This window comes from Ambystoma mexicanum, chromosome 1q (genome assembly GCF_040938575.1).
Source record: "Ambystoma mexicanum isolate Mex_15411 chromosome 1q, UKY_AmexF1_1, whole genome shotgun sequence".
Lineage (NCBI taxonomy): Eukaryota > Metazoa > Chordata > Amphibia > Caudata > Ambystomatidae > Ambystoma > Ambystoma mexicanum.
The window spans coordinates 446,264,702-446,279,284 of NC_090922.1; the positions used below are offsets into that span (position 1 = coordinate 446,264,702).

At 46.0% G+C, this 14,583-nt stretch overlaps 1 protein-coding gene across 1 annotated transcript in view; it reads left to right on the forward strand.

Annotated features, from left to right (window-relative positions):
- The window catches only part of GNAO1 (G protein subunit alpha o1), a 1,372,168-nt gene that overhangs the window by 1,271,886 nt on the left and 85,699 nt on the right, over window positions 1-14,583 (forward strand). The window contains exon 7 of the mRNA XM_069640205.1: window positions 9,864-10,017. Within this exon, the coding sequence (XP_069496306.1) occupies window positions 9,864-10,017 (154 nt within the window). The remainder of the gene's footprint in view (window positions 1-9,863; window positions 10,018-14,583) is intronic.

Here is a 14,583-nt window from a genome sequence, read left to right on the forward strand (position 1 = left end):
TCTACAGGTCACCTATCGCATAAATGTACTGGAACTGCTGGCAAAGCAGTAAGCACTTTGCAGTTTCCAAGGGCTTCTACACCACAAAAGCATTCTAACAAGAACCAACAACGCTATGGCCATGTTCTACATACACATGGCAGTAAACACGCCCCAACATTGTCACAGACCGCACAGCAAATCTGGAATTGGTGCATAAAATGTGGTTCAAGAATTGCACATTACAGGAGTTCATGACTGCTTGGCAGACAGTCTAAGCAGACTAGTAATTCAAGAACACAGATTTGAACTAACACAAAAAGACTCAAATCTTCACTACATGGGGACATGCAGGTATAACACATTTGTGAGAATACAAATGCAAAATGGCCAACATTCGTCCATATAACCACATTCAGGATCACTGCGCAACACTAGATGTATGAATTTGTGAGGGTAATTTGAATACGCTTATGCCTTCAACTGCCCTCAAGGTGGTGTACAGGTTACTCTAAGAAAAACTCACTTTGATCCTCATTATTCCTACTTGTGCAAGACAAGTGACCTACTGGCCTCTCCTTCACATGGTTTTGCAGCCACCAATCGTGCTGCTCCCAAAACTATACCACAGCACAATCTGCAAATAAAAGATCCCAGTCCACAAACCCTGAACTTTGTGAAAGATAGTGAGCTAAAGACTCTGGATAAGGCTCTTGTAACCAGGACTCATGTCTGGCAGAGAGTCTTCCAGGACCCCCCCCCCTTGTTGTTTGCATATTTCAAGTAGCTTTGGGTCTCACCCTAGGTTACTAGGGGAATCCAGACGTGGACCCCTTGCTCACTATCCTTAGAGAGGCACAGCTACACCCTACTGATGAGGTTCAACCAGACCGAAACACGTGTCTGGGGTTGCTGTTGGTACTCTTGTTCAGAGGAGAATTGCCTAGCATTTCGGTGCTGGACTGCCCCAGGGCAGGACAAAGACTGATCTGTTTAGGATATTTCCCCTCTGTGAAAGATAGTGAGCTAAAGACTCTGGGTAAGGCTCTTGTAACCAGAACTCATGTCTGGCAGAGAGTCTCCCAGGACCCCCCTTGTTATTTGCGCTTTGCTGCCTGGCTCCCGAAGTTATAGCATTTGGTCACTTGAACCTGCCTCAAACCTGTTTGGTTATACTTTGTGAGGAGAGAAAACCTAATAGGAAGTACTACTTTAAGTGGACAAGATGTGTCTGGTGCAAAAGGAAACCAGTCAACCCTGTTGATTGCTCTCCTTGGCAAACATCCCGGATTGCCTGTATTTGTTAGAATCTGGTTAGACGAATACGTCTCTCTTAATATACATTTAGCTGCTCGGTTTATGTTTATGTGCATGTTTATAACGCGCTGATGGCTCTAGCGGCATATATCACACCTCGTAAAGTATCTTCATAGAAAGTGCCAGTCAAACCTTCATGGAAGGCGTAAAGGACATATATCCACCATTCTGCTCCATGTAGGAATCTTCACAGATTGCTGTACAAGCTCATGCGCCTGTCCTTTGAACCCATACATAAACATCTCTAACTTGCAAAGTTGCTTTACTTATATCCATTGCAAATATTAATATTAAGTCTGTAAAAAAAAAAAAAACCTTTTCTCGCAATCTACAAGACTGAGGTTGTACTTTGATAATAACATATCCATGTTTCACATCGAAATTTGTTTCAAAATATCACCAGCATTTTTTTTTCAATTCTCGCATAAAACCAGAATATAGCACTACATGTGCTTGTGCGCAGATCAGTCGTGTTTTCTATAAACAGAACAAAGTCATTGCACACAACTGGTCTGTACTTGTTGTTTTTTGCAACAGCCGGGTGTAGTGTCCGGGCCTCAAATCTTCCTTGGCGCACTGAATTGTGTGCTGCGTTAAAGAATTCTACAAATTGGCACACGCGCCTCTCCCGTTAATTACTAAAGCTCGCTCCACAATAAAAACTACATTAGCTTTCATTGCAAATATTCTTTCAGACACAGTTTGCAAATCTGATGCATGCAGTTCCACATGTAGTTCTGTGCAAACGTTCATACAACGCAGTTGTGTACATACTCAAGCATAGGCACTTTCAGATAGGCAGGCAAAGCTGAGACATTTTCTTTTACCACTGTTCCTCCCGCTCACCATCCATCTTCTTCTGGTACTGCTTGCTGGTCTGTGAAAAGCATATGATCCTAAACAGATTTGCAAGTCTTAGAAGGTAGACGTTACATACCCAGGAACAGTTTTCTGTGGCTTGTTTCTCCTTACAGTGGCATGCACCCACCCTTTCTTCCCAAATGGGAGCTGAAGAACAGGCACTCGCACACTACTTCCTGTACTAATGTAGCCTGTGCCATGCCAAAAAATCAATCCGTCCGAAGACGTTGACACGTGCAGAATCATGGGTAACTGTGCACGTAGCTTAGGGATAGTGTGATGGACACATCCCTGTCAAAGCCATTTTACTTTTGATGTATGCAACTTGTGATACTCCAGGCCAGCCACTGAATGGCCAATGCAAAGCATGTGCCCCAAACAGATAAGATACAAGCCACAGAAAGGCTATTAGTGGGTAAGTAACATAAGTGCCTCACCATAGCTCAGGACTAGAGGAAAAGACAGTAAGGGGAAGCAACAGAGGAAAAGCTATGCAGCACATTACAGATGGCCTCAGAAGATGGGTGACTGAGGATTTAAGAGCATATTACTTTTTGCGAAGGTTGAGCCCTACTGGTAACCACAGGCTCACATTGATTGTTTGAAAACTGTAAGGGGGCAGAAGGAGGAGACTGAGAAACAAATGGCATGATTGTTGACATAGACCTTTTATTAAATCAAAATGAAGAGGAAACCTATCTCTCCCCAATTCTAAGAGGGGGTTCCCTGCCTCAACTAAGGAACTAAGGATACGGTCAGAATGTCCAAGTTAAAGAAGCGTCCACCGTTGTGTCTCAGAATACCTACTTCTGTCCCTCACACTTGTAACTAATACTAAGAGTTAGTGGATCTTCTTGGTCCAGAAGAATGGATCCCTTCTTCCGGACAATGGACTAGAGTTCCAATTGCAGGTGTGAATTTTGCCTGAGAGAATGACTCCCTTGCCCAGGTCTCTGTTCCTTTCCAAGATGCAAATCAAAGTTCCAACTTGTGATGCTGTAAAGTTCTCCATTCCCGTTCAAAAGGTAAACATCCAACTCAAAAACCATTGCTTATTGCCCATAGTTTTATTCGCTATTGGGTTCCTGGTGAATGTCTCCCGTCTCCTTCTCTCTTCCTTTATCCCCAACCATAACTATGGTATGTATCTATAATTTCCATGTATGGAAATGCTATTTTCAATACAATCTGACCCAATTGATTTTACATCGATACTGTTGAAAATCAGTCTTGAAAAAGACTGTGGCGAAACACGTGTGGGCTGAAAGTGGCTGACATTTTCTTTCAAGTGTACTACATTACAAAATAAGCAGTTTGTTGCAAAACGTTATGACTGATGTACTTACCACTATTTATTGGGGCGAGCGCAACAAACTAGTACCAAACTGCGATAGCCTGTATATACGTTTGAGGTTGGGAGTAGAGCCTCGAGGTTCTAGTTGCGCTGCATGCCTTACAATTGCTCTTTAGGAATAGAGCACACCGATAGTCAGCCATAGTCATCCAAAAGTTTGTATTTTTACATTTATTTAATCTTTTCACATTTATCGTCAGTGACCAGTTCATTATGTTCAATTGTTTTACATTTGTCAAGAGTGTCCATTACGTCTTACCCTATGGATCTTGGCACATAAACTGGTGAAACCAGTATGAAGTGCGAGCTATATTCTAACATGCCTGATTGTTAGACTGCATGGCCTGCATAAATTATCAAAAACCTAGAGCTCTACAAAGATGTTTCTGGCTATAAATGATTCGAAACATTCTTCAGTAGTTCATAGAAATTACATGTCCAAGTTAATACAGCTTCTTGTTTTGGGTGCTCCCATTAGTTGAGCCCAGGCAATGGGCATTTCCAACTTTCTAAACAGTTCTAATTATGTCTGGGGACACATGGTACCAGGTGCCTCTCTATTTTCCACTGTTCCTTGTGAAGGCATCATGAAGCAAGATGCAGACAATAGATTCAAAGTTCAAACAAAAATTGTTTATTAACTTAAATGTCAGGATGGTTGAAGGCCTAACTTGCCCTATGCTAAGGCGAGATGTCTCTACCTGAAGAAACTAAGGATAGTGTGAGTCAGTAAGTTCAATTTATGGCTGCCTGTGTCCAAAACCTATGCTTGCCCTCACAACTAAAGCTAAACAATGTGTAGGGATGTCAGCCACTAAAGGAACAATGTTCCAATCAAAGTTCTGAGCTTCTTCCAGCTCCTGGCTTATTCTCTAGCTCACCTTCCCGAGGTTCTACATAGTTCCACAATGTGTCAGGGTTCCTTTCCCCAAGAAGACGACAACAGTTCCAAAAAGGGGACTTAAGGCTCCCTTCCTCAAGACAACAACAAAGTTCATAAAGTCTCAGGTTTCCCTTCCTCAAGATTTCAGCTTACCAATTTATACTTAAGTTCAGTCTCTCAATATTCAAAACCAGTTTCAGGTCAAATGTACACTCCTTCTGGTTCTTGACAGTTTAGTGCTTCCTTCTGTTTCACTTGAGAAATCTTTCATGCACTCGGATTGGTTCTCTGTATGTTTCTTTGGCTTGCACAGATAGGGTAACCCCTGTCTAGGCGCAGTTGTCAAACCACACAGCGGGGTTTGAAATTGAGGGGAGCTGGGAGCTATTTAGCTCCTGTTTGTAGCCTAGAGGAGCCTGGTTAGTTGAAAATAAGAGCCACCAGGAGCTACATTTGGCTCCCCAGGCCAACAAATACTGAACAAACACAACTATGTGAATTTAACTCTGTGCATTTGGGACATTACACATCAGGTCACATCTATATGACATTTTAAACATAAGCAGTCATGTATTCTTTCATACACCTCACTTTGTGGTGCTTTCTTTCCTCCTCCACCACCTTGCTTTCACACGCCAGCAATATGTTGTACGTGTAGCTCACAACAACTTGTTATCTGCTCATCGGTTTGTCAAAAGATTTCATAGGCCTGTCGAAAAGCTTTCTTTTTAGCTTGGTATTCATTAGTTTTTAGCTTTATTCTCTTGCTCAGAATTCATCTTGTTCGTGTTACGTATCAAGCCCCTTTACTTTGGGTTCACTGCATCTGGCACATCATCTTTCATTCATTGTTTACTTTTGCCCTTTTTCAGCCCCCAGGAGTGCCCCCGTTCAAGTGCTCCTTTCTATTCACTCACCGGCACCTGGCGTCTCCTCTGGGCGCCTGCTCTCTACTTCAGCTGCACATACATGGTTCAGTTGGATTGTGAGCCCCGCTCGCACTTCGCTCCTCTCTCTCTGGTTTGCCGGCCGCTCCACTTGCTTCCCACGGATGCTTATGGTAACTTGCAGCGTTTGAATTTCTTCCATGTCCGCACGACATGTGAAGCTCCCACCACTGTAGCCTGCTCATGGCCCACTCAGGCCTCGGCTCCACGGCTCCTTCAGGACACTTGCCGGTGTCCTGGCTTTCCCGCCGGACCCAATTTGGCCGTCTCCAACTGCACAGAATTCTCCCATCAGGCCCACAAAGCTCGTCCCGACGTGTCTCCTGCTGGTCTCTCTGTTCTCCTTGTTGGCTCCAGCCTTTATACACCTGCAACCAGTTGACCTTTTACAGGTATGAGTCCTTAGGCCCAAGTGTCTGATCATAATTAGTGGAGTGCTCAGGACATGCCTGACCCTTACAACAGTCTGCAGGCCTCTTTTCTCATCTCAGTACTAGAGTGGTGAAATGACATGTTAGTGCGCCCCACTCCTAGTCCCGGTATGATAATGGTGTTAATAGGGGGACATGGTTTGCAATAGCCTATAAAGGCAGGGTAAGGGTAAGGTTGGCTCTCACAAAGGAAAGTCTCGCTTGTGGGCCTCCTCTTCTTCACCCTCTTCTTAGTATTCCTAGATTGATGTTGCCTTCTGGTGTTAACCTGGGCAGAGGAAAGAGGGTGACTATCCCATAAATGCAGCTGGGACTGAGGGTACATTGTGGAATGGAAATGGGACATACCGCATTTCGCGCCTCTCCCCAAGTCTCCTCTACCCAGGTGATCGTCCCTCGCATCTCCAATCCCAGGGTCGGGACCCAAAAGTGATGGCCTTTCCCTGGACACCTCAGCAGAGGATGTTGGGGAAAATGAAGTGAGGACGCCCTGAGGTTCCTCGCATACACCTCTGTGGAGGATTAATTTCCAGGAGCCCTCCATGTTCGAGGCTCTGTGTTTTGTTTTTGTTGTTTTTTATGGCTCTTAGTAGAGCCCACTTACAAACGGGAGAAAGCTCATCAGAGAGCAGAGCCTGCTGCTAATGTGAAGCAGCCTTTTGTGGACACTATGGGAGCGGCTCCCTTATTTGTGGCGAGACTTAACTAATTCCTTTCCTGGTATCTTCTGTCGCAAGCAAAAATCCCTACGATATCTGAAGGTTTATTCTTTGCAAGCTCAGCAATTTCAAACCAAAAAATTGACATGAATGTTTTTCAGAATATAATTGCAAATATTATGTTCCTACTTAAAGAATGCCAAGCTGTGATTGAGTTCCCTATACATGGCAATAGCCCATGCAAATCCAAATTCTTATTTCAGCTGCCTAGCAGCGTGTGTGACTAACTGCAGTCCCACAGGCTTGCTTGTCAAGAAGATTACAAGCTATGCGAAATGCAAAAGCATGTGAAAAATTAATATTCATTGGGTCTCATTTAAATGAGAATAGGCAGTGTTTGTACAGGAAGTGTTTGTCCTGATTTGATTGTAAGAGAAACCTACCTTTTCTGAGAGAATTGTGCCTTGGTGATCTTTAAATACAGGCATCTTAATGCTTTTATTAAAGTAGCCCTGCCACCTTTACATGCAGAGTAAACATTAAGCAAGTTTGGAACTTGAAGCAATGTAGAATTAAGAAAAGCAACATTCTCCGTCATGAGATCTTCCGCAGAATGTGAGTGCGCCGTTTAATTGATTATTTACATCCACGCTGGTTATTTATAGGCAAAAGGCAAGGGGTTTGAACGAAGGCACAACCTTTCCCAAGCATGGTATGCATGCAGTTTAATTGTTTGTATCGCACTTAACCCCTTCTTCAGGCTGCTACAAACTGCTTTAGGGGAAGAAGTGCAAAGGAAGTATAGGTTGTGGGGGAATTGGGAACAAGAGAAAGAGGGGTAAGTAGAGGGGTAAGGATTGGAAAACGAATCCGGGACTGATGATGAGCTAGAGCCTTGTTTGGGAACACAGCTAGAAGGGGGCTAGGAGAGAGGGATCCAAGGCATTGTGTTTTTTCATTGTTACTCGCACAGTCCACAGGCTGGCCCTCTGTGTTCCCTGGCTCTCTCCCTAAAGGATAACTCAACCGAGAGGATCCCAGAGCTAAAATGAGTTTGAGGAAGGAAGTGGCGGTGGTGCTGCAAACGGTGTTTAGAAGGGGTTTCTTGGGTGACGAGGACATCCAAGTTCAAGGCAGGTCACCTTTGCCGGGGTGGGGGGGGGGGGGGTCCGTGGGGTTCTAAGGGAGTTTTCTGCACAGGACTGGGGGCAATGTTGAGGTGCACGACAAAACTGGATGGCCTATAAAATGAAAGAAATTAAGCACTGGATTTCCTTGAAATGGCTGTGGTGAAATTCTACACAAAGGGGAATAGCTTAGGATCACTGAGCAGCTGGTCTCTGACATATACTGAATGAACATTTGCTGGTAATGGCCATACAGAAAGTTCCAAAGAGGCTACAGATCAATGGTTGTTGCTTTGTCTTAAGAGAATGGATACATTAGTTACATTTTGGACAATCTTTCCATCACTACCATCGCAATCTATTATTTTTGGTGTTTGAGATCGCATGCCACGAGTTCGCAAAAAGTCGACCTGCTTTTATACCCACACAATCACTGTAATGGTTGATTGGGAGAGCATACCTAGCAACCATGATGGCTCTGGCACAGCCTCTCGTGATTGTTCATAGCTAAGCCACACCCCTTTTAATAGTTTGTTTGGTCCAGTTTGTTTTTGTTTGTTTCTGACACAATGCCCGGTCTTCAACATCAGGATAACCCTCCGTTCGCAAAACCAGGCACTGATTTTTGGCGATTGCTACAATCCCTACCCCTTGGTAGACCTGCATCCACTGACAAAATGTTCCTGATACAAATGTCAGATTCCTCAGCTGGTGGGTATTCATGTCATCTAATGTCTTATGTCACAGACCCTAGCATCTAGCCCTTTGAATTGCCTTTTGCTGGACTGCCCAACAGAAAGCCTGTCTGTATATTAACAGCCTCCCATACCTTCCCCAGGAATGTCCTCTCTCTGCCAATCTTTCAGTCAATGATGAGAGCAGGGTTAACCCGTTTTCACAGTATCCATTTATGCTTCTGCGCCATAAGAACTATGCTAGGCCAGCATTACGGACCTCCCAGTTTGTCATGGCTTATCTTAAAAGCTGCCTGTCTGTGCTTTAGACCTTGGCCCATGAGCTGATTGATGACTTGCTTAATTGACTCTACACAGCCACAACAGAAATAGGGCTAGAATAGCCTCGGCTGACTTCCCAAGCCACCAAGAGAGACATGCCACTCATGTCAATCAGGCCACTCCATGCTTTGCTTTCGGTGCTCCAAAGCAGCTTTGCCTGCAGTCAGATTCTGACCTCCCGGTACTCAAAAATGAGGCTGAAGTCCCCTATACCACCAAAGCTCACTATACTGCCTTTTCAAAGAAGATCTTGTTCATGTTTATTCTGCAATTCACTGATATAGCTCCATTGCAATATAAAGACCTTGAAATTGCTTAGGATCTGGTGCCATTTTAGCCAGCTTTAGAAGTAAATAGATTATCTGAAATGTCCGCTCTTATAACTGTGCAGTAACCTGGGCCATGCTTGAAGACTGAAAACCCATTCCTTTGGTAGCTTTTACTCTGCACTTTTACCATTCCATAAGATATACTATGTTGCATCTTTATTGGGTAAATCCTCTCTGTAGTGCTGGAGCACTTTAATATATTGTTTTTATTGTACGTGCAATGATAACAGAAGAATGCAGCTATATACCATGATGCCAAACCGTACTCTGCGTATTACACCTAGGATCTTTTCAGGAATTACTTACCACTTTTAGTCCCCTATTTGGGGCCAAAAAGAGGCATGTTAAAAGCAGAGTGATGGGCTGAAACACAGGGATCTCAAATGGCCACATGATTCAGCTTTATGTTCACTGTTAACTAATTTAGATTTCACCCGTAGCAGTGCCGCAGTAGTCCAGATGTTCCAAACCTTCCAGCGAGACTTGCACAATTTTCACAAAACAGATGTTTCAACAAAATAAGATTGCAAACAAATACTTGAAAAATAGTACTCTGAAAAGGGTGCTTAAGGATAGCAGACCATTGGATTTCTAAATCGGTGTGATTCTTCAATCTATCTCCCATCGCTTAGTTTTGGTTGAGGATTATTTTGCATGTTTTTATCCCTGGGTCGGCAAGTAGCTGATCCAGAAAGCAGATTGTCATGTTATTAAAATGTACTCCCACAGGTTTACTGTGTGCATTGATAATGGTACATTTTCCATGAGTCACGTTAGGGGAATTACATTATTTCTTTGTGCCTTTCTTTCAGAGTGCTCTCTCATCCAGCAGAGTAGTACTTTCAATTTCTCTGTTTGTTTTTTGCTGGTAACAGTTTCCTTTTCCTACATCTAACTTTCTTTGTCTGTCTTCTTTCTACCTGTCTGTTCCTTTCCTTCTGATGCTCTTCCTGGCTCCAGAACCGCATGCACGAGTCTCTCATGCTCTTCGACTCCATCTGTAACAACAAATTCTTCATTGATACCTCCATCATTCTCTTCCTCAACAAGAAAGATCTCTTTGCCGAGAAGATCAAGAAGTCACCTCTGACCATCTGCTTCCCAGAATACACAGGTATGTTACACATGGCCACCGGATTAGCAAAGCATGTGCAGGAAGCCTAGGGGATGTACGTGGCAAAGTTGAAGGTGATAACATAATAATTGCATTTTTAGATATTTCGGATCATGAACTATTCTCGCTAAGAGGTCCAATGTAATTTCAAATAAATACCTTTATGACTCGATTTCCCAAGCTATTACCTGCATAAATTAAGAGTTGACATTACTCCCCTTTATGAAACTTCCACTTGTATAGGTAAATTGGAAGGGGAGACTGAGAGGGCAGAGGGCAGTGAAATTGTCGAAGATGTACAGAAAACCCTAGGTATGATTGTTGCCTTAGTGGGCTTCCACCATAGACGCTTAACATTCACATGGTTTGACAGACTGAAAGCATGTTTGCAACTCAAAGCTGTAACAATGCCAACAATTGGTATCTAATAAAGCATGTGTGAGTTTTGTTCCTGAAGCAATACAGCAGTACAGTTAATTTGCAGACAAACATTCTCCATTTGCTGGTAGTGATTTCTTGAATAGTCCGGCCTCTCCAGATCGGGAAGTTCTCAGTCTGATTTCGCAAGGCACAGCCTTGTACAATTAGGCCAGGAAGTTCTATAACAGGGGGAATCATGAAAGGTACTGGCTTTTGATTGCCTATCTTATGATAAATATTTACTATTGAAGCATAGCATTGGTAACACTGGTGACACCTAGAATGTTTAAAATAAAAAGTACCTCCAGGTTTCCCATGCTACAAAGGTTTAATGGTTACCTTCCTCAACTCTGAAAATAGCTCCAAGTGCACATTATATAGAAGCTTTAAGCAGCCTGAGTGTGCCCAAGCGGCTCCAGTTCAGCTCTTTCACAAGCCCACAATGCCACCTGGCAGCAGGAGTGCCATCCAGTGTGCTTTTTTATCCAGCTGCCCTTATGCCGTTATCACCATTCCTTTTACCTGTGCTCTCCATACACCATTGGGAGCTTGGTACATAATTTTCTCTGCCTTTATGATTTTTTGTTTTTATTTGTAGTTATTGCGGATACTTGGTGTTTTGACCAGAAATACTTTGCAGACATCTGGGCAGCACTCGACCAGAAACCGTAATTCATCAGCATGGGGTCTGGCATGGATTCACATGCTCATGAATATTCCCCACTGCCAGGCCGTGAATCCTCTGGAAGAAACTGGAAGAAAATGAAAGCAGTCTTGCTTTGAAAGCTGCCCTTCTCTCATTATCCAATCACTAGAGACTGGGTCATACTGCACCTATACCAATGACAACCGTCTCCCGGCAGTCCTCTTGAGATTTTTACTGCACGTTTTGGGTCAGGGAGTCCTCGTGAGTTGTTGTTGTATGACGGAAATAAATCCTATTAGTCAGTGCCGGTCCTGCGAACCATTGCCGGCGAAGATCGTCAACTACACTGTTGGATCTTCGTGGGAAGGCCTGGTGAGGCTTACTTCACGCCTCACCATGTCGGAGGAAGGCAAGAGGAGTCTGTTCAGGCTCTGCTCCCGGTGTGGTTTGAAGAACATCTATGTGGAGGACAAGCACACAAGGTGTCTCTATTGTCTGCATCCTGACCATGAGGAGGACCGATGCGACATCTGCCGAAGTTTCCCAGCCAAGACTTAGAGAGAACGTTACCAACCAAAGGAGGACAAGGGCCCTTGGCATGGCTTCCGGGCATGCTCAGGCAGATCCCAGATCCAGTCCACCTCTGGAGTGCTCTCCCTCCGGTAAGAGGTTGAGATCAGCTGAGGACGTCTCTCTGCAGGGTGTCCGTAAGGCCAAGTGTCATGCTGAGGAACCTACTAGAGACGCTGCGGCTGCTGGTCCTAATTTGAGGCACATGCGCTCTCTGTCACCATGTTCGTCCATGGTCAGCTTGCCAGTGGGTGGGGTATCATCTGTGGGACCTTCGAAACATGGATAAACCGAAAAAACATTCCCCTAAGGAGTTCACATCAAGGTCCTCGTTGATGGCTACATCCACAATTTCATCGGAGACGATGCCGCACAAGCAGAGGCCCCCATCAACGATGCCTCTGACCACTACTTTGACGACCAAGCCCCCGTCAACGGTTTCCCCGTCAACAGCTGGGGGTGGAACATCTCAGTCAGCGACCCCCATCGACAACTATGTCACTGGCGCCGTCGGTGCCCCCTGTCGATGACGAGAGAGAAATCCAGGGTGTTGCTGCCTCCGAGGCCCACGACGGCTCAAACCACGAGTACTGCCTCGTCAACTACCACTACTCAGTCGCTAAAAGCACTAGTGGTATCTTCTGCTTTGAAGGAGGCACCAAGACCAAAGGATCTGTTACCACAGTAGATTTTCTTACCAGACCGGTGAGGGGGGAGTCAGGAGGTCGCAAGCGTCCTAGTGATGAGTCTACACAAGTTCTGAGGAGGAAATGTTAAAGGAATGCCTGGACACAGGTGGCAATAGTCCAATAGGCATGGGGCCTCCAAGGCATACTAGCCCAGTGAGACACATTAGCCCTCCTTCATTGCCCCGTCCACAGGCCCCTCTACATGCCTTTAGGGACATGTCTCAGGATAGTTTCACTGTGCTCAGTTCTCTGGTCTCGGAGATACAGTAGCCCAATTGCAGCCCCATTGGGGAACAACCACATGTGCAGCCCTCCAAGGCCTCAGCACAGGCATCGCATGGCTACCCCGAGGTGACCACCACCAACACCACCACCCGTGCCAGCAGCACAAGCGAGGGACGCACCACAGATGGATACTGCAGTGGGCACTGATACCGGCACCAGAGACACAGATGAGTTTGATGACTTTATTGCTACGGATGGGGTCCCCATTGGTGCCGATGATGCCCCCAGGTTTTCTCCCCCAGATGACGTGGGGTCGTTGCACTCCATGATGGCAAGGGCATGTACCCTCTTCAACTTGGTGCCTGGGAAAAGGAAAAAGAGGGTTTCCTTTACCATAGGTGCACATCGGCCAGGAAGATATTGGGCCTCATTACGATTTTGGCGGTATCTAATGCCGCTATTGGCGGCTTGGCTGCTGCCAAAATCGGGCCCGGGTTCCCAGAATGGGGAATTACCGGGCCATTCCGAGTTCGGAGGGCCCGGTAATTCCTCCCTTCAGGAACCCGGGCCCGGACCTTCCCCATTCCCATTTCAGCCCCCATAGGGTCACTACTTGGCATGATCTCCTCGTTCATCCAACTGGTCCCATTCTGCAGGCTGCAGATGAGGCCACTTCAAGAGTTCCCGGCCGGCAGGTGGTACCAAGTCACAGGGGGATGGATGGACGGACAAGATTACCTTCAACCTGGAATTGAGAGAGTTCATACAATGGTGGGGAGTGTATTCATAACTCACTCAAGGTTCCCTGTTTCAAGTCCCACCTTTCCAGGCTATGGTCACCACAGATGCCCCCCTGGATGGATGGGGGGGGCTCACATCGGGCAGTCCCATGCCAGGGGTCTCTGGCTGCCAGAGGAGAAGAATCTACACATCAATATGCTGGAATTACAATCTGTATTCTGGGCTCTCGAGTCATTCCTTCCTCTTCTGAGGGGGCAGGTAGTAAGGATCTTCACGGACAACACCACCATGATGTTCTACATCAAGAAAGAGGGCGGCACCCGATCCCCTGCTCTATTACTAGAAGCTCAAGCCCTGTGCCACTATGCGTTTCTTCAAGGCATGTTCCTCGTCCCGTTTCACCTGGAAGGCATCAGGAACACTGTAGCGGATGCCCTCAGCAGGGAGCTGCGGTCCTGCCACGAATACGAGATGTAGAAGCGGGTGTCTTTGTCTTACCAGCAAATGGGTACAGTCTACCTTGCATCTTCCGCCAGTGAAGGAAGGCTAGGAGTTCCAAGAGAGAAGCAAGATCCCTCCCCTAAACATCTCCCAGGGAATAGAGGGACATACTGGACTCCGTGGACCCACCCAGGAGCTCCAGAACTGGTACCCAGCCAGCACACAGCGTGCCCTGCTAGGTTCTGACAGCAGGCTTCCTAGGTGGGAAGTGCCGGAGAGCCTCTGGACAAAGGACAAGGCTATTGCCTGCTAACACCCTCCTGAGCTTTGGACCGTCCGCCTTGAACGGACACGAGCCCTGCGAAGAAGCTAGGAGTGCCACACAAGCATCATCCAGCGTCAATCTTTTTTAAGGACAATTTTGAGACGGTCGAGTCCTCGAACTGCATTCGGCTGCATGGCTGACTGTTGGCACGCCGCAGTCACCAGAGCCGTCTGAGATGCCTTGACCAGCATTCCAGATCCACCAACAAACACAGAGATAACAATTCTTGGCCCACGCTGGACAGCCTGCAGACGTCCGTCCAGCCTCGCTTGCCGAACTGCCTGCCGCCTGGTACCCACAGCTGTCTCCCGCCACTAACTCTGTCTCACGTGTTGCGAAGCACGCTGGAACCGCCTCAATGCTGTTGAGCTCCAAGTACTTCTTCAGCACCAGATACATTGTGGTTCTGCCCCCCTGGTCCTTCTCTGAAGGCCCCTAGAGACAGTTACGACCCTTTGCCCCTTTGGTGTTGAAACCAAATAACCTTGAACAGTAAGACTGATTGTAAG